This window comes from Loxodonta africana, chromosome 20 (assembly GCF_030014295.1).
Source record: "Loxodonta africana isolate mLoxAfr1 chromosome 20, mLoxAfr1.hap2, whole genome shotgun sequence".
Taxonomy (NCBI): Eukaryota; Metazoa; Chordata; class Mammalia; order Proboscidea; family Elephantidae; genus Loxodonta; species Loxodonta africana.
Window position 1 is genome coordinate 60,764,658 of NC_087361.1, and position 24,326 is coordinate 60,788,983.

The window sequence follows — 24,326 nt, forward strand, 5'->3', positions numbered from 1 at the left end:
AGGCTGGAAAGTGTTCCAAGAGCCTCAAAGGTCCCAGGAATTCCACCTGAAACAAAGCAAAGAAGAGGGTTTTATAATCGTGGTCCCCAAGACGCGAACTGTGATGACCTTGTGTGTGTGTTGGGGGGTGAATCCGCTCCCACCAGAGACGGACCCAAGCTGCTTGTAACGCTTCTAATTCTCCTCTCCACCTACGTGGGCGCAATCTGGATACATTTCCCGGCTTTGCCCAGAGGATGGCGCTGCCACCCCAGCCTTAGCCCACGGTCGCCCGCAACTTCACAGCAGCTGCGGGAGCCCCCTGGTAAGCCTCTCCCGCGGGTCGGCGAGGAGCACGCGCCCGGTAGGGGGCGCCGCCGGCCAAGGCGAAGTTACTCCCTCCGCCCACCCGAAGGCGGCTGCAGAGAGCGTAGCCCAGCGCGAGTGCATTGCGAGGCGGGCAGCAGGGTAGGAGGCGCGAAGAGGGCGCCGGGGTGGCTGCCGGAGGGAGCCGCTGCTGCTGCCGCCCGTGCCCGCCCGGATCCCCGCGGGGCCATGGGGCAGCTCGAGCCGGGATCGCGCGCGGACTTCGCGCGCAGCCTCCTGCTGCGGTGAGAAGCTACGCCGGGACGCCCCCCGGACCGCGAACTGCCGGAAAAATGACCGTGGCCGGGGGCAGGAGGGGACTGGTGGCCCCGCAGAACACGTTTCTGGAGAATATTGTCCGGCGGTCCAATGGTAAGAGGTGCATTCGGATTTCGGTTACCCAGGCTTTTATCCGTGTCTTTATTGCAGACGCCTCCCGACGCTCGGCGCCCGCAGATGCGGCAGAATCCCGGGCTCTTCAAAGAGCCGACGCTCGGGCGCCCGGGCTGCCTCCTGGAGCACCGGGCTAGGAAAGGTGGGCAGGGCGGGCGCGGTCTGACGGCCCCCATCCCAAGAGGAGAGCTCTTCTTTGGGGCCTTTCGCGCGCCGTCTTGGTCTCATCTCTGGACAACATGACAGCTGATGAGCAAAGTGCTGGAAAAAGTGATGGAAAGCGGAACGCAGCAGGAGCCAGGAGCAGCAGCGAGTTCCTGGTCCGTACTGCCCACCCCCCGCAGAGGCTCCCAGGCTCTCGGGCTGCTCCCTGAGGCGCCGCCTCTCCCCAGGGAGAGCCAGCAGGCGAGAGCGGCACCTCTGGGTTCTGGCCCTCTTGGAATGGGAGGATGCTGCTGCCTCCGCTTTCCGTCCCTCCAGCTGAGGAATCTGAAGATTAGGGACAGGGAATACTTGGGGACGTGCTGCCGGCTGCGATCCCTTCCCTTCATCCCCCACTCTGTTCCAGGAAGTTGAAGCTCACGCACAGGGCAGATGGTTTTCCTGGTTTTAGGTGGGCAGTGGAGGGCACAGGTGCAGAGATGGTTACCTGATCACAGGTACAAACCTGCCTTATCTCCGCTCTTCTTAATCCACAACAGTGCTTTCCTCCCTTCTTATTTCTTCGCTCACCTATAGATCCCCAAACTCACCAAGCTTATATATCTACCCATTACCTCATAAGCCGGTACTCAGCGCTCTGCTGGTGCCCTATGGCATTAAGATGGACAGCAGCACGCAGAGCTGGAGGCAGAGCCCTAGGAGCTGGGATGGAAAGGAAACAGTTTCAAACGCCTTTTGGACCCACAGCAGAGTGACCCTGGCCAAAGCACTTGGAGGGCAAATAGGAGCCACAGCAGTTGGAAGGGATAGGGACACCTATTCGTCAAAGGGCTGAAATGAAAGAGAGCCAAGGCTAGAGAGACACTTAGCCGGCTCCTGGACTCTCTCATCACGTAGAGACAGATAACATTCTTCCTTTCAGAAGGACGTCAGGAGCTAACTCAGGAAATGGGTTTTAAAGTGTGTAAATATCACCATTTCAGACCCTTAAGGAGCTTGTGTTTAAAACTCTGAGCTTCCATTTGGATTTAGTTAGGGATCCAGGGCAAAGGGCATTAAAAGTGTCGTGTGCTACTAATAAATACTCTTTAATTAAAGAGCTATTTAAGTGTATCTTAAGATAGTAAACTTAAATGGGAAAACAAATCATTATGTATTATTTAAATACTTACTAAAGAAATGACCAACTAAGGCTGCTCTTAGAGCAAGGTTGCAGTCATTAACTGGGGGTACGAAGGGATGGTAATCACTGCATGAACAGCCACAGTGAACTCATCTGCCATAAAAAACCTGGAGGTGGTCATGGGTTTTAAAATAAATTCACTATTTAAGAGTTTTTGTGGTGTTATTGATATTATTATTGACCTGTTATGGGGTATGGAAACAGTCTTGCAAATTTGGGTATTCTATTGCCAGCGATATCAAATTTCTTGTAAATTTCAATGACAATTCCATTTTTGGGTGAAAAGGCAATGTCCTTTAATTTAGGAGGGAAACCCCATTTCAAATGTATATGGTACGTATTTATATTAGATAGGTATATTGTACAAAATTTTGAGTGGAGAGAGCAGTAAGAGAATTTTACATGTTGCAGCCACAGTGTTCCTTGGATTTTTAGGAGAACTTTAAGAATCCCGGAGCAGAGAAGGCAGAATTTCTTCTAATTTAGTTGATTTTCTTACAGCCACTTCCCCTCTGTAAGCATATATAGAATGTCAGTAGGATAAATAGCCAGGAATATTTTTAGCAATAAACCCACTGCTGTCGAGTCAATTCTGACTCATAGCGACCCTATAGGACAGAGTAGAACTGCCCCATGGGGTTTCCAAGGACCATCTGGTGGATTCCAACTGCCGACCCTTTGATTAGCAGCTGTAGCACTTAACCACTATACCACCAGGGTTTCCATTTTTTTTTTTAGCATTTTAATTTCAACACCAATTCCAATAGCTTGATTTCATTTAACCAACCAACCAAACATCAACAACAAAAACAAAATGTCTTGGGAAAGTTGGATAAACTTTTAAAATTATTTATTATTTCAGAAGAAAAGCTTCTGATCTTGAAATGTGGAATTTACATTTTTAGTGGTCCCTTTCGTAATATTTCCCAAATACAAATGGAAAAAATGTAAACACTTAAAAATATCAATGTATTACTTGATTTTACTGTGATGGGACAAATCTATTTAAAAATATCAGTTTGTGTCTTCCTAAAAATCCATCAGTCTTTTTTGAATATTACAGTATCTAAATAGCATTTTACCTTTAAATAGCAATACTTCATGACCATTTATTAACCATTTTCTCCCAGTGGTCCTGTGCAGTGTTACTGTTCCTTTGTTACATATCTGAAAATTGAGTCCTGGGAATATTAAGTGACTTATTCAAAGCGGTAGAGCAGATAGTGCTGGAGGCAGGTGCTCCTTAAAGTAGTATATCACAGTTCTTCCTTGTAGCATCATTGTATCTTCAGGCCTATGACTTAGACCCTGAAACTACTTTTGTCACCTTTAAAACAAACAAACCAGCAAACAAACCAACAAACAACAAAAACCTATCCATAATATATGTCAGTGGATAATAGAAGGCTTTCTTTTGGGGGATTTTTATATCTGGTGTCTGGAGTATCAAAGAACTATAGGATGAGAGTGACCTTAGTTACTATCTCCTTACCTACCCTTCCCCATCACTGTATAAATAAAGACACTGAAGAAAGTAACTTTCCCCAGATATCTGAGGGCAGAACTGGTGAGGCCCCAATCCTTGACTCCAGTGCCATGCTCTTTATGGTAGACCATGCAACAACCTTCCTTGTGTTACCATTGTTTTCTCTCAAGAAACATAATTTCCCAGTGGAAATTAAATAGAATGTAGTAACAAGAACAACATCCATTTTGGCTAACAGCCATGCTACTCTATCCAAACAGATTAACAGGGCAAAGGAGAAGGCAGTGTTTTTACCTTTGTCAGTCAGTGGTTTAGTCAAAAACATAGACAGGATAACGGGCACTTATATTTGTGTGGCCCATTATAAAGTACCAAGTTACTTTTCATAGAATATCACCTTTGGTCTCATAAGCCGGCAAAGAAGGTACAATGTCTCCATTTTAAAATTTAAGAAACTGAGATTCCTCAGGTTAATTGATTTACCTACAGTTAGTCAGGAGGCAGTTGGAAAAAGGCAGTTAGAGGTAGATCAGGGACTACTCAGCAGTTGTCATTGGTTTATTCATTCAACAAACATTTTTTGAGCATTTTTATTGGACACTGGATATAGTGAAGCCCTGGTGGCACAGTGGTTAAGAGCTTGGCTGCTAACCGAAAGGTCTGCAGCTTGAATCCATCAGCCTCTCCTTGGAAACCCTATGGGGCAGTTCTACTCTGTCCTGTCAGGTCACTGTGAGTTGGAATTCACTCAACAACAATGGGTTTGGTTTTTGTTTTTTGGGGGGATATAGTGGAAAAGGAAACCCCGGTGGCATAGTGGTTAAGTACTACAGCTGCTAACCAAGAGGTAGGCAGTTCAAATCCACCAGGCACTCCTCCGAACCTCTACGGGGCAGTTCTACTCTGTCCTATAGAGTTGCTATGAGTCGGAATCGACTCAACGGCAGTGGGTTTAGTTTTTTGGGTATAGTGGAAAACAGGCAAATCTCTTGCCCTTAAAAAACCGGTTGCCACTGAGCCGACTCTGATCCATGGTGACCCATAGGTTATATTCTAATGAATCTTTGTCGAAGACTCTTACACTTATTTCACAATGTTTCTTGGCTGCAACTTTTATTTAGGTCTATTGTATTTGAAAAACATTTTTGATGTCTTTACTGATCTTGATGGCACTGAAACTCAGTATAACTTTATTTGATACCTTCTGAATACCATTTGAAAGAGAGATTTGATAATTTATCTGCTTCTGTTGGACTGCTGTAATAAATCAGCAGGAATAATTAATACTCAGTTTTTGTTTGATTTTGCTTATGGACATGACACTGCCCGTTCAGATCATCTTATATCTTTCTATTGACTTAATTGCTACATAGGCAAAGCCTCTGGTGGGAAAGTTGTTCCAGAATATTAGTTGCTTAATCCAAAGGCACTCATAGGCACTCATGGTTAAAATGCTAGCTGAAAAATTGGTGCCAGGAAACTACAAAAAAAATTATTGTAAATGGTCCCCTTCTAGGAAGAACATATGTTTTAGTGCTCAGGAACGTATATCAAACAATTGTACCTGCCAGTAAGAATCCATGCACATTAGCAGGAGTGAAACATAGCACATTTTGGTACAGATTTATGTACATGTATAATTTACAGATTGCTAAATCAGCTGTGTTTTTGTATAGTGTTAAGTTGGTTCAGGTTGTTGATATAATTAGTTAGCAAACAGGATGAGAGTCGTGGGTAATGTTGTATCTCCTCATAGATATGTTGAGCCATGGTAATATTTATAAAACAAAAGGCTTGTTCAAGTTCACTGTTGCTCTGAAAGGGGACTGGTTGATAATCTAGATTATTACCAGTTCACTAGAGTTTGTTTTTTCTTGTAATATACTCTAAGATGATCTTCAGCCAAGGCCCAGCCAAGGCCCACTGAAAGCGTCAAAAAGTTAAATTTACTGACTGATTGTAGCTGGGGGAATGAGAGGAGGAAGTGTTGTGATTTAATGTAAGGCAATAAAACTTCTCAACACCATGATTTCTATGAAATCCTTCTGTTTTAATAATCTATCTTAAAAGAATAGATGCATTTGAGGAACACTGGGTAAACTGAATCTGTGGCTTCGTTCTTTCCGACACCAGCTCTTCGTTTATGATTGGGTTTCATTTGGAGGTGGTTCCTTGAGCAGTGCAATGAAGTTCCTCAGTTCTTCTGCGCCCTTTGGCTTTGGTTAGTTAATGGCCTATAAACCAATGTTTATTTACAATATCCTTCAGTTATTTAAAGGAACCATTTTTGTAAAATGAGTCTCTCCTTTGTACATTTAGGACAGTTGTGCCATGGATTGTTTCTGTTTGCTTCTCCAAGTAGCCACACTTAACTGATGAGAAAGAGAAATAGAACCACAGAATCTTAAGGTTTGGAAGGACATTCCATACGCTCCTTTTCCAGTGTTTCAATGCTGTCCATAACATCCCTCTCTGTGATTACCCAGCCCACGCTTGAATAGCTTCAGTGCTGGGACACCCACTTTCTTACAATGAATTTGTTTTTATTTTGTTTTCTTTTCTTTTACTTTCTTATCTTTTCTCTTCCTTTCTCCACCTTCCTTCCTTTCCTCCTTTCTCTCTCTTCCTCCTTCTTCTTCTCCTCCTCCTTCTTCTTCCTCTTACCCTCCTCCTCTTCCTCCTTCTCCTTTTTTTTTTTTCCCCCTTCTTTGGTTCATCAAAATCTGTCCCCACATAGCTATTATGCATTCCAGGTCTGCCCTGTGGAACAAAACTGACCTAGCCCACTCCTTTTTCCATGTGACAACATTAAAAAAAAAAATTGATAGCTGCTGTCTTGTCTAGGGTCGCTATGAGTCGGAATCGACTCAACTGCAGTGGGTGTGGGTTTTATCTTGTATTGAGTCTTTTCCCTTGTTTTTATTTAAACATTTTTGTTATTTAATACCACAAAATACAAAAGTATATAAAACAATTTTGTACAGCTTAATACATTTTTATAAAGCTAGTACCATGTAATTGCCTCCTATGTCAAAAAAGAGAACCTTACCAGTACTCCAGAAGGCCTCTGACCCCTTCCTGGTTCTAACTCCCCTACTCTCCTCCCAAAGGGATCTATCTCCTGGTTTTATGGTGATAACGCTCTTGCTTTCCTCACAATTTTACCATCTTGGTTTGCACATCTGAAAAATAGTTTATTTTGTCTGTTTTTGAGCTTTACATGCATGGGCTCACACAACATGTATTCTTTTGTCAGTTGGAGATTCATCCATGTTGTTCCATGTACTATTGTTTCATTTTCACTGCTGTATAATACTTTATGGTATGCCCATACCATGCATTTTATGTACCCATTCTGTTGTTAATGGACATGTGAGTTGTTTCCAGTTTTATGCTATTAGCAATGTTACTACAAGCATTCTTTTGTAAGCCTTTTGGAGCATGTGAGCATACATTTCCCTTGGTATATACCCTTTGTTGTTGCTAGTTATCATAGAGTTGGCTCCAACTCATGCGGACTCCATGTACAACAGAACAAAATGTTGCCCAGCCCTGTGTCATCTTCAGGATCACCAGTATGCTTGAGTCCATTGTGGCAACGCACTTTGTATTTCGAGTGTCTCCCAACCTGAGGACTTACCTTCCAGCATATATCAAACAATATTCTGTTGTGATCCATAAGGTTTTCATTGGCTAATTTTTGGAAGTAGATCACCTGGTCTTTCTTCCTAGTCTGAGTCTGGAAGCTCTGCCGAAAACTGTCCACCATGGGTGATCCTGCTGGTATTTGAAATATTGTTGGCATAGCTTCCAACATCACAGCAACATGCAAGCCACTACAATATGACAGACTGATGGTGGAAATACACCTAGGATGCATATTTATATTTAGCTTTGGTGGATGCTGCCAAACAGTTTTCTGAAGGGTTTGTATCAATTTTCATTCCCCACCAGGAATGTATGAAAGTTTCTATCACTCCACATTCTTGCAAACATTTGATATTTCCTCCTTTTCACTTTAATAGTAACATTACCCAAACAATCTAATAACTAATAAGACAAGGTCATTTAGGGTTATATTAGTAGTGAGTACATGATCAAAATAAAATGAAAATAAAAGTTGCTGCTTATCTTTTGGACCTGGTTGTTCAGTGGTTAAGCACTAACCAAAAGGTTGGTGGTTCAAACCTACCAGCTGCTCTACAAGAGAAAGATGTGACAGCCAGCTTCCATAAAGATTATAGCTTTGGGAACCCTATGGGGCAGTTCTACTCTGTCTTATAGGGTCGCTATGAGTCAGAATCGAAGGCAACAGGTTTGGTATTTTTTTGTTTCTAGTCCTTTGGGAGGTGTCAGTACTTACTGTGTGTTTAAAGGTCCTCACAGCACGAGCTTCCTCACACCTGATGGTAAATGACTTGCACAGTTAGGATTATGTGAAAAGGGCACGTGCAAGGGTTTTTTTTTTTTTTTTAAGGAGATACGTTTTCTGAAATTGGAATGTGATAAACCCAGGGACAGAGATTATATTAGAAATAGAGCTGGAAGTGAGAAGGAACTAGGAAGTGAATGATTTGTTTGTTTCAGTGAAAGAGATAAAACCAAGTAACTGGAAAAAGTGCACAAGTTTAGTGGAGGAATTGAAATCAAAGAAATTAAAACGAAAAGCAAAGGGTAACTTATGCTTCCATTTTATAAATATGGGGGTCCTACTATGTGCCAGATACTGTACTAAACCAAAACAATGCCATCAAGTTGATTCTGACTCATGGCAACCCCATGTATTCCAGAGTAGAACTTCTCTGTAGGCTTTTGAATGGCTGTGACCTTTTGGAAGTAGATTGCCAGGCCTTTCTTTCAAGGCACCTCTGAGTAGGTTCAAACTACCAACCTTTCAGTTAATAGCTAAGCACTTTACCATTTATGCCACCCAGGGATTCTGATACTGTACTAAAGGCTAGGAATACCAAAATGAATAAGACTTTCGTGATGTGTCTCATTGAGGAATCCATGATGAAGATCAACGTGCATTGTAAGCCTCTTTAAAGATTCAAGAGATGTTATCCTGATTCAACGCTTATCACATTTTTTTCTCCTTTTGAACACCTTGCATCAAATTATTCTTAGCTTTTGTAGCTGTTTCTTTTTTTGTGAGGTTGGCTGGGAGATGATCAAATCCCCTAAGTCAATTTAAAGGAGAAGCTTTCAGGATATGTGAAAGCTTTGTTTTAATGTGGTTGAAGTTTTCTTAGAGAAACCTCATTCTTCTGGGCTCTCCTAGCATCTGTCCTCTTTGGCACGCCATCTTAGGTTGCTCTCACTCACTGTTGTGTTGTCAACATCTCCTGGGTGCTGACATTTGTTATGTGCTCTGGCTGTTCTCTATGCATGTGCAGTCTTGCTGAACAGATATCAGTCTGGCCAGCTCCAGCAACTCTCTTCGTTCCCATGGTCTCTGCCCAACCATTCATCAACTCTTGTAAATGACAAAATGCCTTAGAACTCTTCTGATTGGATATTGTAAGCAATGATCAGTTTGCTTACTCATACCAAGATTATTCATTATGTAAATTAACATTACAACTTTTTTGATTAGTCGGATGTTGCTTAAAACTTCTGTGATTAGCTAGGTCAATCCTATTAATGTAATTATCCAATCAAGAGAGCCTCTAAATTATCATTTCTCATAGTTTTTTAAAGGTACTTCGATGACATCAGGTGCTTCTGTAAAGAAGAAAAAATGGGCTCTAAATGAATAATTTCTTTTAACAGAATTGGCACAAAGCTAGTGCCTGAGGTGGAGATTAAAGATTCCCAAATGTCCAACTTTTCCAAGCTGCCATGCCACTCCATTATCTCTAATGTCAACTACTCTCTCTTCCCTGAAAACCCTCCCTGTCTTTGGGTTCCCTAATTCACTGTAAAGTTTCACAGAACTCATGAATCTTATAAAGGAAGTGGGTCACGCAGTTGTGGAGGCTGGCAAGTCCCAAATTCGTGGGTCAGGAGTAGGCTTCTTCTGACCCACATGGCTGCAGGGACTGATGAACCCAAACCTGCAATTCAGACCCCAGGTTGCTGGCTCACAAGGCTTTGTAGGCTGGTGAATCAGGTCACACAATAGGCCGCTGGCCCAAGGGGCTGTGGAGGCCAGCGAATCCCAGAATCGGCAGGTCAGACAGCAAGCCTCTGGCTTGAGTCCCAAGAACCAGAGGTCAGTTGATCACGAACCAGACACGTGATCCAGATGCAGAAAGAGAGCCGCACTAGGACACACACAGATACCTTAGATGCAGGCCACACCTCAGGGAAGGGCATAACTTGAGTAAGGATGGGGCTTGAGTCACACCCTCCTGCAAGGCTTCAACCCAAGACATACCCTACACCAATCCTGCCTCATCAACATGTAGAGGTCAGAACCACAACACATAAAATGGAGGACAACCATACAATATTGAGAATCATGGCCTAGCCAAGTTGACACATAACCCCAACGATGAAAGCTTCCATATACCTTATTTGCATAGTCCCACTCAGTCATTGTGTGTAAGTCACAAAGACCATGGCTAGAAGGGCCATATTAAGTACTTCATAATACCACAGTCTCTCATTACCTCCTTCTTCCCTTAAAGCAATGGAGTAGACATCCTCCACTGGCATTCTCGCCAGACTCAGTGTTTGAAAATTTATACTATATTGGCAAATTTTACCAATATTTATCTCCTGCCTAAATTTGGTTTCTATTTTTTTTTTAATAATTTTTATTGTGCTTTACTTTTTTTTTAAGCGAAAGTTTACAAATCAAGTCAGTCTCTCACATATAAACTTATATATACCTTACTACATACACCCATTTACTCTCCCCCTAATGAGTCAGCCTGCTCCCTCCTTCCAGTCTCTCCTTTCATGACTGTTTTGCCAGTTTCTAACCCTCTCTACTAACCACTATGCCACTAGGGTTTCTACCCTCCCATCTCCCCTCCAGACAGGAGATGCCAACACAGACTCAAGTGTCCACTTGATACAAGTAGCTCACTCCTCATCGGCATCTCTCTCCAACCCATTGTCCAGTCCATTCCATGTCTGATGAGTTGTCTTCGGGAATGGTTCCTATCCTGGGCCAACAGAAGGTTTGGGGACCAAGAGCACCGGGATTCTTCTAGTCTCAGTCAGACCATTAAGTCTGGTCTGTTTATGAGAATTTGGGGTCTGCATCCCACTGTTCTCCTGCTCCCTCAGGGGTTCTCTGTTGTGCTCCCTGTCAGGACAGTCATCGGTTGTGGCCGGGCACCATCTAGTTCTTCTGGTCTCAGCATGATGTAAGCCTTTAGTTCATCTGGCCCTTTCTGTCTCTTGGGCTCATAATTATCTTGTGACCTCGGTGTTCTTCATGCTCCTTTGATCCAGGTGGGTTGAGACCAATTGATGCATCTTAGATGGCTGCTTGTTAGCATTTAAGACCCCAGACGCCACACTTCAAAGTGGGATTCAGAATGTTTTCTTAATAGAATTTATTTTGCCAATTGACTTAGATGTCCCCTTAAGCCATAGTCCCCAAACCCCCGCCCTTGCTCTGCTGACCTTCAAAGCATTCAGTTTGTCTAGGAAACTTCTTTGCTTTTGGTCCAGTCCAGTTGAGCTGACCTTCCCTGTATTGAGTATTGTCCTTCCCTTCACCTAAAGTAGTTCTTATCTACTGTCTAATCAGTAAGTAATTCTCTCCCACCCTCCCTCCCTCCCCCCTCTTGTAACCACAAAAGAATGTGCTCTTCTCAGTTTGTACCATTTCTCAAGATTTTATAATAGTGGTCTTATATAGTACTTGTCCTTTTGCATCTGACTAATTTCACTCAGCATAATGCCTTCCAGGTTCCTCCATGTTATGAAATGTTCCACAGATTCCTCACTGTTCTTTACTGATGCATAGTATTCCATTGTGTGACTATACCATAATTTATTTATCCATTCATCTATTGATGGGCACCTTGGTTGCTTCCAGCTTTTTGCTATTGTAAACAGTGCTGCAATAAACATGGGTGTGCATGTATCTGTTTGGGTAAAGGCTCTTATTTCTCTAGGATATGTTCGGAGGAGTAGGTTTTCTGGGTTTTATAGTAGTTCTATCTCTAACTTTTTAAGGAAATGCCAGATAGATTTCCAAAGTGGTTGTACCATTTTACATTCCCACCAGCAGTGTATAAGAGTTCCAATCTCTCCGCAGCCTCTCCAACATTTATTATTTTGTGTTTTTTGGATTAATGCCAGCCTTGTTGGAGTGAGATGGAATCTCATTGTAGTTTTAATTTGCATTTCTCTAATGGCTAATGATCGAGAGCATTTTCTCATTTATCTGTCAGCCGCCTGAATACCTTCTTTAGTGAAATGCGTGTTCATATCCTTTGCCCAATTTTTACTTGGGTTGTTTGTCTTTTTGTGGTTGAGTTTTAACAGAATCATATAGATTTTAGAGATCAGGCGCTGGTCGGAGTTGTCATAGTTGAAAATTTTTTCCCAATCTGTAGGTGGTCTTTTTACTCTTTTGGTGAAGTCTTTAGATGAGCATAGGTGTTTGATTTTTAGGAGCTCCCAGTTATCTGGTTTCTCTTCGTCATTTTTGATAATGTTTTGTATTCTGTTTATGCCTTGTATTAGGGCTCCTAATGTTGTCCCTATTTTTTCTTCCATGATCTTTATCGTTTTAGTCTTTATGTTTAGGTCTTTGATCCACTTGGAGTTAGTTTTTGTGCATGGTGTGAGGGATGGGTCCTGTTTCATTTTTTTGCAAATGGATATCCAGTTATGCCAGCACCATTTGTTAAAAAGACTATCTTTTCCCCAATTAACTGACACTGGGCCTTTGTCAAATATCAGCTGCTCATTTGTGGATGGATTTATATCTGGGTTCTCAGTTCTGTTCCATTGGTCTATGTGCCTGTTGTTGTACCAGTACCAGGCTGTTTTGACTACTGTGGCTGTATAATATGTTCTAAAATCAGGTAGAGCGAGGCCTCCCACTTTCTTCTTCTTTTTCAGTAATGCTTTACTTATCCGGGGCTTCTTTCCCTTCCATATGAAGTTGGTGATTTGTTTCTCCATCACATTAAAAAATGTCGCTGGAATTTGGATCACAAGTGCACTGTATATATAGATGGCTTTTGGTAGAATAAACATTTTTACAATGTTAAGTCTTCCTATCCATGAGCAAGGTATGTTTTTCCACTTATGTAGGTCCCTTTTAGTTTCTTGCACAGTACTTTGTAGTTTTCTTTGTATAGGTCTTTTACATCTTTGGTAAGATTTATTCCTAAGTATTTTATCTTCTTGGGGGCTACTGTGAATGGTATTGATTTGGTGATTTCCTCTTCGATGTTCTTTTTGTTGATGCAGAGGAATCCAACTGATTTTTGTATGTTTATCTTGTAACCTGAGACTCTGCCGAACTATTAGTTTCAGTATTTTTCTGGAGGATTCCTTAGGTTTTTCTGTGTATAAGACCATGCCATCTGCAAATAGAGATAACTTTTACTTCTTCCTTGCCAGTCCGGATGCCCTTTCTTTCTTTGTTTAGCCTAATTGCTCTGGCTAGGACCTCTAGCACAATGTTGAATAAGAGCGGTGATAAAGGGCATCCTTGTCTGGTTCCTGATCTGAATGGAAAAGCTTTCAGGCTCTCTCCATTTAGAATGATGTTGGCTGTTGGCTTTGTGTAGATGCCCTTGATTATGTTGAGGAATTTTCCTTCAATTCCTATTTTGCTGGGAGTTTTTATCATGAATGGGTGTTGGACTTTGTCAAATGCCTTTTCTGCATCAGTTGATAAGATCACGTGGTTTTTGTCTTTTGTTTTATTTATATGGTGGAGTATGTTAATGGTTTTTGTCATATTGAACCAACTTTGCATACCTGGTATAAATCTCACTTGGTCGTGGTGGATTATTTTTTTTTGATATGTTGTTGAATTCTATTGGCTGGAATTTTGTTGAGGATTTTTGCATCTATGTTCATGAGGGATATAGGTCTGTGATTTTCTTTTTTTGTGGTGTCTTTATCTGGTTTTGGTATCAGGGATATGGTGGCTTCATAGAATGAGTTAGGGAGTATTCCATCCTTTTCTATGCTTTGAAATACCTTTAGTAGTGGTGGTGTTAACTCTTCTCTGAAAGTTTGGTAGAACTCTACAGTGAAGCCATCCGGGCCAGGGCTTTTTTTTTGTTGAGAGTTTTTTGATTACCTTTTCAATCTTTTTTTTGTTATGGGTCTATTAATTGTTCTACTTCTGATTGTGCTAGTTTAGGTAGGTAGTTTTTTTCTAGGAATTCATGCATTTCTTCTAGGTTTGCAAATTTGTTAGAGTACAATTTTTCGTAATAATCTGATACGATTCTTTTAATTTCAGTTGGCTCTGTCGTGATATGGCCCATCTCATTTCTTATTTGGGTTATTTGTTTCCTTTCCTGTATTTCTTTAGTCAGTCTGGCCAATAGTTTATCAATTTTGTTAATTTTTTCAAAGAACCAGCTTTTGGCTTTGTTAATTCTTTCAATTGTTTTTCTGTTCTCTAATTCATTTAGTTCAGCTCTAATTTTTATTATTTGTTTTCTTCTGGTGCCTGCTGTATTCTTTTGTTGCTCTCTTTCTATTTGTTCAAGTTGTAGGGACAGTTGTCTGATTTTGGCTGTTTCTGCTTTATGTATGTGTGTATTTATCGATATAAATTGACATCTGAGCACTGCTTTTGGTGTGTCCCAGAGGTTTTGATACGAAGTGTTTTCATTCTCGTCGCATTCTATGAATTTCTTTATTCCCTCCTTAATGTCTTCTATAACCCAGTCTTTTTTGAGCAGGGTATTATTGTCCGGTTTCCAAGTATTTCATTCTTTTCCCTGATTTTTCTATTATTGATTTCTACTTTTATGGCCTTGTGGTCTGAGAAGATGCTTTGTAATATTTTGATGTTTTGGATTCTGTAAAGGTTTGTTTTATGACTTAATATGTGATCTATTCTGGGTGTTTTATTCTAGAGAATGTTCCATGTGCGCTAGAAAAAAAAAGCATACTTTGCAGCTGTTGGGTGGAGTGTTCTGTATAAGTCTATGAGGTCAAGTTCGTTGATTGTAGCAATTAGGTCTTCCATGTCTCTATTGAGCTTCTTACTGGAAGTCCTATCCTTCTCCGAAAGTGGTGTGTTGAAGTCTCCTACTATAATTTTGGAGGTGTCTATCTCACTTTTCAGTTCTGTTAAAGTTTGTTTTATGTATCTTGCAGCCCTGTCATTGGGTGCATAAATATTTAATATGGTTATATCTTCCTGGACAATTGTCCCTTTAATCATTATGTAGTGTCCTTCTTTATCCTTTGTGGTGGATTTAACTTTAAAGTCTATTATGTCAGAAATTAATATTGCTACTCCTCTTCTTTTTTGCTTATTGTTCGCTTGATATATTTTTTTCCATCCTTTGAGTTTTAGTTTGTTCATGTCTCTAAGGTGTGTCTCTTGTAGGCAGCATATAGACAGACCGTGTTTCTTTATCCAGTCTGAGACTCTCTGTCTCTTTATTGGTGCATTTAGTTCATTTACATTCAGTGTAATTATAGATAAGTATGAGTTTAGTACTGTCATTTTGATGCCTTTTTGTGTGTGTTGTTGACAATTTCATTTTTCCACTTACTTTTTTGTGCTGAGACGTTTTTCTTTGTAAATTGTGTGTTCCTCGTTTTCATAGTAGTTGAGTTTATGTTTTGTGAGTTGTTATGTTTTTCTTGGTTTTTATTTTGAGTTATGGAATTGTTATACCTCTTTGCAGTTACCTTAATATTTACCCCTATTTTTCTAAGTAAAAACCTAACTTGTATCGTCCTATATCGCCTTGTTTTCCTCTCCATATGGAAGATCTGTGCCTCCTGCATTTAGTCCCTCTTTTTGATTATTGTGATCTTTTACATAATGACTTCAATGATTCCCAGTTTTGAACATTTTTTTCTTTTTAAAATTAATCTTAATTTGTTTTTGTGATTTCCCTATTTGAGTTGATATCAGGATGTTCTGTTCTGTGACCTTGTGTTGTGTTGGTATCCGATATTATTGATTTTCTGACCAAACAATTTCCTTTAGTAATTCTTTTAGCTTTGGTTTGGTTTTTGCAAGTTCTCTAAGCTTGTGTTTATCTGTAAATGTTTTAATTTCACCTTCATATTTGAGAGAGAGTTTTGCTGGATATATGATCCTTGGCTGGCAGTTTTTCTCCTTCAGTGCTCTATATAAGGCATCCCATTGCCTTCTCGATTGCATGGTTTCTGCTGAGTAGTCTGAACTTATTCTTATTGATTCTCCTTTGTAGGAGACTCTTCTTTTATCCCAACTGCTTTTAAAATTTTCTCTTTATCTTTCGTTTTGGCAAGTTTGATGATAATATGTCTTGGTGATTTTCTTTTTGGATCAATCTTACGTGGGGTTCAATGAGCATCTTGGATAGATATCCTTTCATCTTTCATGATGCCAGGGAAGTTTTCTGCCAACAGATCTTCAACTATTCTATCTGTATTTTTTGTTATCCCTCCCTGTTCTGGAACCAATCACACGCAAGTTATCCTTCTTGATAGAGTCCCACATGATTCTTAGGGTTTCTTCATTTTTTTTTAATTCTTTTATCTGATTTTTGTTCAACTATATTGGCGTCAATTGCCTTATCCTCCAACTCCCCTACTCTGCATTCCAATTGCTCGATTCTGATTTCTGACTTCCTATTGAGTTGTCTAATTCTGTAATTTTACTGTTAATCTTTTGGATTTCTGAATGCTGCCTCCCTATGGATTCTTGCAGCTTATTAATTTTTCCACTAAGTTCTTGGATAATCTTTTTGATTCCTTCAACTGCTTTATCAGTGTGTTCCTTGGCTTTTTCTGTAGATTGCCTTATTTCATTTCTGAGGTCATCCTTGATGTCTTGAAGCATTCTGTATATTAGTTTTTTTATATGCTGCATCTGGCAATTCCAGGATTGTATCTTCATTTGGGAAGGATTTGGATTCTTTAGTTTGGGGAGTTGTAGAAGCAATCATGGTCTGCTTCTTTATGTGGTTTGATATTGACTGCTGTCTCTGAGCCATCTATAAGATATTGTAATGATTTATTTTATATTTGCTCACTGAGTCTTATCTTGTTTTGTTTTCTTTCAATATACACAGATAGGTTACTAGATTGCACTGTCTTGATTGTTGTAGCCTTTGAATCACTTATGTCCTATTACCAACTGGTTTGGGCTGTTACTAGATGTATAAGCCTAAGAGTTCATTCATTATTCTTGAATAGTATCTGATTTTGGGTCACCAAGTGTGTGGTGTAGACTGTCACCTATTAGAGGAGTAGCGGTGATAGTTGTGTGCACCAGATTCTAGTAGCAGCAGGCGGTCACACTCCGGGGGGGGGGGCAGGATGCTGACAGCCTTCCCCCATGTACCAGTGAGGTAGGTGTGTCTCTATTCCTAAAGCACTTTGGTGGGTGGGCTCTGCAGCTGTACCTTAGGCACCCAATGCATGTACCTGTAAAGATTGGTAGGTGTCAGTATCCTCAGACTAGGTGGTTTGGGCAGAGCTTTAGCCCTCGGTTCCCCGTTGTGGATCAGTGAAGGCTCTGTTTGATAGGTAGAGATATCAGACCTGGAAAACTTGTCTTTCCAGTGATCCGCTAAAACTATTACAGTCAGATCTCTATCAGAATTGCCTTTGCAGTATAATAGCCACCTTATTCCCTGTAGGGATGAAATCCCAAGACTGTGGATCTCATATGCTAGGCTGGAGCTGGTTCAGTATTTTTATTCCAATTTAGGGAAGTCAGGGAAGGATTTTTGGTCCCTGGGTTTTTAGTAGCTGCTTCTCTCAGACCAGGAGAATGGGTTAGGAAAAGACAAAAAAAAATTGTAGGGCACTTCACTCCCTGGCCCAGGAAATTCCAATGTTAATGAATCTGCCTGGGGCAGGGAGGAGAGGGATCAGATAGATAGGAGAGAGTAGCACCCAGCAATATAGACAAAGTTACTTATCATGCTTGGTGATAACTGTTTTATCTGACATTCCTGAGGGGCGTGTAGCCTGTGTGTGCTGGCTGGGTTGAGATTGCCCCTGAGGATCAGGCCCGAGTCCCCTGCTTGTGCTGTCTCAGAAGCCATGGTCAGCTCCTCCGCTTCCAGTCCAAAGCTCAGTGCCAGAGTTCCCTGGTTGGGATGCCACACTTCATGCTCCAAAACCAGTCACCGCCTCCTGGTGACTTCTCCTCCTGTCAGACACGTCACCGCGCTGCATGCATACGCTGGCTGGGCTTCCCCCGAGGTCACTTCAGGGGGCTAGGGCTGCGTCCTGTATTTGCACCATCTCAGGAAGCCATGCTCAGCTCCCCTGTGCCCAGTCCAAAGCCCGGCACCAAGGTTTTCTGACTGGGATGCTGGCTCCAGGCTCCGAAAACCGTCGCTTCTTCCCTGTGGTTGCTCGTTCTCTTGTTAGCCCTGTCAGTGTGCAGCCTGCTTGCCCTGGCTGAGTCTCTACCGAGGTTACCCCAGGGGGCTAGGGGTTAGGGCTGTGTCCCGTGCCTGCCCTGCCTCAGCAAGCTGCAATCAGCCCCGCCACTCGGCACCGGGGAACTGTGAGGGCTCAAGACTGTGGAGCGGGACACCAGTTTCAGAGGCGGTCGCTGCTTCAGGGCGCAGCTTTTCTCTCCTCTGTCACTCAGGTCAACTCTTTAGATCTGTGTTTGATGGTTAGTGTTCATAGATGGTCATGTATGTGATCGATTCACTTGTTTTTCCGAGCCTTTGTTGCAAGAGGGATTCGAGGTAGCTTCTACCTAGTCAGCGATCTTGGCCCCGCCTCCTGGTTTATATTAAGAGTGAATTTGGAAAAGAAATTTTAGACTAGAAATTCACAGCCATGGCAAAGAAAGTGGAGTCAATTTGAGTGATAAGACTATATTAATTTCAACTGAAAGGGATGTTTTAAGTTTTTATTTTATTTACTTTTATTTCCTCTCAGCATCATTGGGACTGAAATTATTATAGTTCTGTGCTGCTATCTGTAAAGTTGTGATTTGATCATCTACATGGGCCAGTGTACAGGTTCTCTTCTGTTTGCCTCCTCAGAGCCACTCCTTTTCCTTCCATCCTGCTCTGGATCCAAGGTTGGCTGTATGATTATGTCAGCGGGCTTCCTTGATTTCTGGCTCTTGGCTGGGTTCAGCCTCAGGCATGTACCACAATGAGAAAGGTGAGAGGGAGGAGAGTGAGGTTGTGGTATTTATTCTTCCTATCCTTCCTTGCAACATCACCTTAAAACAAAACCAAGCCTGTTGCCATTGAGTCGATTCCAACTCATAGTAACCCTATAGGTAGCCTTAGCCTAGCTATTTTCCCTTTGTCAAATGTTACTGCTCCAGCTTGCTCTCTCTGAGTTGGGGTAGAGTTGTTGTTGTTGTTAGGTGCCATCGAGTTGGTTCCAGTTTATAGTGACCCAATGTACAACAGAATGAAATACTGCCCAGTCCTGCGCCATCCTCACAGACCTTGTTGTGCTTGAGCCTATTGTTGCAGCCACTGTGTCAATCCCTCTCATTGAGGGTCTTCCTCTTCTTCCCTGACCCTCTAATTTACCAAGCATCATGTCCATCTCCAGGGAGTGGTCCCTCCTGATGTCGTGTCCAAAGTACATGAGATGAAGTTTTGCTATCCTTGCTTCTGAGCCAGCATTCTGGCCGTACTTCTTCCAAGACAGATTTTGCATTCTTCTGGCAGTCCGTGGTATATTCAATATTCTTTGTCAACACCATAATTCAAATGTGTCAATTCTTCTTTTGTCTTTCTTATTCATTGTCCAACTTTCACATACATATGAGGCAGGTAGTCTTCAAAGCGACATCTTTGCTTATCAACACTTTAAAGAGGTATTTTTTCAGCAGATTTGCCTGATGCAACACATTGTTTGATTTCCTGACTGCTGCTCCCATGGCTGTTGACTGGGGATCCAAGTAAAAATGAAATTCTTGACAACTTCAGACTTTACTCTGTTTATCATGATGTTGCTTGTTGTTCCAGTTGTGAGGATTTTTGTTTCCTTTATGTTGAGGTATAATCCCTACTGAAGGCTGTAGTCCTCGATCTTCATCGGTAAGTGCTTCAAGTCCTCTTCACTTTCAGCAAGCAAGGTTGTGTCATCTGCATATCGCAGGTTGTTAATGAGTCTTCTTCCAATTCTGATGCCGGGTTCTTCTTCATATAGCCCAGCTTCCCTGATTATTTGCTCAGAATACAGATTGAATAAATATGGTGAAAGAATTCAACCCTGACACACACCTTTCCAGACTTTAGACCATGAAGTATCCCTTTGTTTGAATGACTGCCTCCTGGTCTATGTACAGGTTCCTCATGAGCACAATGAATTGTTCTGGAATTCCCATTCTTTGCAATGTTATCCATAATTTGTCATGATCCACACAGTCAAATGCCTTTGCGTAGTCAATAAAACACAGGTAAACATCTTTCTGATATTCTCTGCTTTCAGCCAGGATCCATCTGACATCAGCAATGATATCCCTTGTTCCACATCCTCTTCTTAATCCAGCTTGAACTTCTGACAGTTCCCTGTCGATGTACTGCTGCAAGCACTTTTGAATCATCTTCAGAAAAATTTTCTGTGTGTGATATTAATGCCATTGTTCAATAATTCCTGCATTCTGTTGAATCACATTTCTTTGGAATGGGCATACATACGAATCTCTTCCAGCTGGTTGGCCAGGAAGCTGTCTTCCAAATTTCTTGGCATAGATGAGTGAGCACCCCCAGTGCTTCATCCATTTGTAGAAATATCTCAATTGGTATTCCATCAATTCCTAGAGTCCTGTTTTTCACCATTGCCTTCAGTGGAGCTTGGACCTCTTCCCTCAGTACCATCCGTTCTTGATCATATACTACCTACTGAAATGGGTGAATGTCGACCAGTTCTTTTTGATATAGTGACTTGTGTATTCCTTCCATCTTCTTTAGATGCTTCCTGCCTCATTCAGTATTTTCCCTGTGGAATCCTTCAATATTGCAGTGTGAGGCTGACTTTTTTCTTCAGTTCTTTCAACTTGAGAAATGCTGAGAATGTTCTCCGCTTTTGGTTTTCTTACTCCAATTCTCTGCACATTTCATTATAATACTTTGTCTTCTTGAGCCACCCTTTGAAATCTTCTGTTCAGCTCTTTTATTTCATCATTTCTTTCTTTCAAATTTAGCTACTCAGCATTCAAGAGCAATTTTCAGAGCATCTTCTGACATTCATTTTGGTCTTTTCTTTCTTGTCTTTTTAATGACTTTTTGCTTTCTTCATGTATGATGTCTTTGAGGTCATTTCACAACTCATCTGACCTTTGGTCATTAGTGTTCAATGCATCCAATCTGTTCTTTAGATGGTCTCTAAATTCAGGTGGAATATACATGTGTGTCAGAGTAGAACTGTTCTGCATAGGATTTTCAATGGCTGATTTGAAAATCCTATGGAGAACAGTTCTACTCTGACACACATGGGGAGGCAGTGAGTCATAGTTGACTCGATGTCAACTGGTTTTAATAAAGGACTATTTACAGAGATGTGAAAAGGAAATAGTGTGCTAGTAAACTGGCTCTCTGGGGAAGTAGGAGTTCTGGTTTATGGCACTGGTCAGTTTCTGTGGTGTAAATAATCCCACCATGGCAGATTTCAAGCTACCAAGGTCAAGTACCTGAGCCAAGAGTAGGGAAGAAATATGCATGATCTGATCTTGAGAGATGGTGCAAGCCAGCTCCAGCCTGCTCTAGCATGCCACTGAGGAAAATGTCAAAGGATAATGCAATACCCCAGGGTTAGTAACAACTGGAAACTTTAAAGCACAGGGTTGGGAGGGCTTAAAAACACAATAGTGCCACAAAATGCTTTTGCTGGTTATTGAGATTTTATACGTTTTGCTTAGGTGTATCATACCAACTTAGCTTCTTGTCTCTCACCCTATCCTCTCCATTCTCTCAAATATTATCAAGTTGTGATTCTTTTTTTAAAAGTAATTTTGGGAGAGAGGCGGAGCCAAGATGGCGGAATAGACAGACGCTTCCGTCAAGCCCTCTTTACAACAAAGACCCGCAAAAACAAGTGAAATGAGTATATTTGTGACAAGCTGGGAGCCCTGAGCATCAAAGGCAAGCTTAGACAACGAACTGAGGGGCAGGGGGAGGAAGAGACAGTTCAGAAGTGGAGAGGAGTTACCGGACCTGATTCGTGGGGAGCCCTCACGCGCCATTCCCGGAGTGGTGGCAGCGGTGGGCTGGTACTAGCATTCAGCTGCAGTTTCCTCAGGGAGAAGCAGCCAGCCGAACAGCCCACTTACACCTCCGGAATCTGAGGCAAAAGCTAAGTACTTGCGTATGTTTTACCGTGGCCCCCCACTCCCAAGCTGGCTTCAGTGGCTGAATCCCTGGGCCTGAGATAGACCCTGGGGAACACCTAGAGCCATCCTTCTGGCCTTGGGGAAGGAAAAAATTTGCAACTGGGGGGAAAAGATAATTTGCTAGCTCCATTAATGGGGGGAGCTCAGGACAGAAGCAGCTCCTGTCCAGGCACAAACCATCCATGGACCTTGAGCACCTTTCCCTTCTGCATGGACCTGTGTGGGCCTATTTTAGGAGCATAGGCCCTTGTTGGCAAACTCCAACCATTTCAGCTGTGCAGTGGAGAGATGGGTGTTTGACGTTTGACATTGCATTGCCTATTAAACAAGATCCTCACCTACACACAACAGGGACCTAAGAACTGGTAGCTCCACTCAGATCAACCAGCCACCCATGACAGGGGTCCAAAAATAACTGGTACCTCCCAGTCCTTATAACAAAAACTTTGGGTGCTAATGATCCCTCTGCAGAATCCACCCACTAGCACGCTCTAGGGAACAGAGACACATTTTCCTCAGAGGGACTTGGGGGTCAGTTCTGAGCCCCCTGCCTTGTTCAGAGCGTGACCCCCTGGTGCAATCAGATACGGGTATATATGCCAATCACTCCTGCCCCTCGAAGACTGTAGGACAGAGCCTGTACCACACACTTGATATCAGCTACCTGGTAACCTGAGCTGAATTCATACAAGAAAACTGAATGGACTCCTAGACTGATATACCTGATAACAGCTCTAGCGAGCTGGGGACAGGACACCAGAGCTCCAAGCGTGAAAATAATCTAGCTAGCTCACTCAAGCAACCCATAGGGGTATACCAAAACAAAGCAAAGCAAGCAGCAATGACACAGTAAGCAAGCATAAACTAATAAAATAACTTATAGATGGCTTGGAGACAACAGTCAATATCAAGTCACATAGAGAAACAGGCCATGATGACCTCAACAGGCTCTCAAAACAAAGAATTCAGGGGTCTTTTAGATGAAAGTGCATTCCTGGAATTACCAGATGCAGAATACAAAAGTTTAATGTACAGAACCCTTCAAGACATCAGGAAGGAAATGAGGAAATACACAGAACAAGCCAAGGAACACACAGATAAAGCAACTGAAGAAATTAGAAAGATTATTCAGGAACATAATGAAAAGTTTAATAAGCTGGAAAAATCCATAGACAGACAGCAGTCAAAAATTCAGAAGATTAAAAATAAAACTATAGAATTAGATAACTCCATAGAAAGCCAGAGGAGCAGAATTGAGCAAGTAGAAGCTAGAATTTCTGAACATGAAGATAAATCAGTTGGCCCTAATATATTTCAAGAAAAATCAGATAAAAGAATTAAAAAAAATGAAGAAACCTTAAGAATCATGTGGGACTATATCAAGAGAAATAACCTACAAGTGATTGGAGTACCAGAACAGGGAGGGATAACAGAAAATTGTTGAGGATTTGTTGGCAGAAAACTTCCCTGATATTGTGAAAAATGAGAAGATATCTATCCATGATGCTCATTGAACTCCACATAAGGTTAGTCTTAAAAGAAAGTCACCAAGACATATTATAATCAAGCTTGCCAAAACCAAAGATAAAGAGACAATTATAAGAGCAGCGAGGGATAAAAGAAAAGTCATCTACAAAGGAGAGCCAATAAAAATATGCTTGGACTACTCAGCAGAAACCATGCAGGCAAGAAGGCAATGGGATGACATATTTAAAAAATTGAAGGAAAAAAATTGCCTGCCAAGAATCATATATCCATCAAAACTCTCTCTTAAATATAAAGGTGAAATTAAGACATTTCCAGACAAACACAAGTTGAGGGAATTCATAAAAACCAAACCAAAACGACAAGAAATACTAAAGGGAGTTCTTTGGTTAGAAAATCAATAGTATCAGGTATCAACCCAAGACTCGAACACTGGGCAGAGCAACCAGAAGTCAACCCAGACAGGGAAATCCAAAAAAACAAAGCAAGATTAAAAAAAAAAAAAAGCCCACCACAGGGTAACGGCGATGTTATTATATAAAGAAGACAACGTTAAAATAATAAAGAAGGACTAAGAAATGTAATCATACGCCTTTCATATGGAGAGGAAGATACGGTGATACAAAGAAATAAAGAAAAGTTAGTTTTAAGTTTAGAAAAATAGTGGTAAATACTAAGTTAACCACAAAGGAGACAAACTATCCTACTCATCAAAATAAAATACAAGGGAAAAATACAGACTCAGCAGAAACAAAATCAACAACAACAAATATGAGAAAAGGACAATATATAAAGAAAACCTACTTAGCACATAAAATCAGGTGGGGAAA

The 24,326-nt window shown here is 41.5% G+C and overlaps 1 protein-coding gene across 2 annotated transcripts in view; it reads left to right on the forward strand.

The window, feature by feature from the left end:
- The first annotated feature begins 638 nt into the window (after positions 1 to 638).
- Positions 639 to 24,326, forward strand: part of KCNH1 (potassium voltage-gated channel subfamily H member 1) — a 742,144-nt gene continuing 718,456 nt past the window's right edge. For both annotated transcript variants that reach the window (XM_003410287.3, XM_003410286.4), the window contains exon 1: positions 639 to 717. In XM_003410287.3, coding sequence (XP_003410335.2) covers positions 639 to 717 — 79 coding nt within the window. The remainder of the gene's footprint in view (positions 718 to 24,326) is intronic.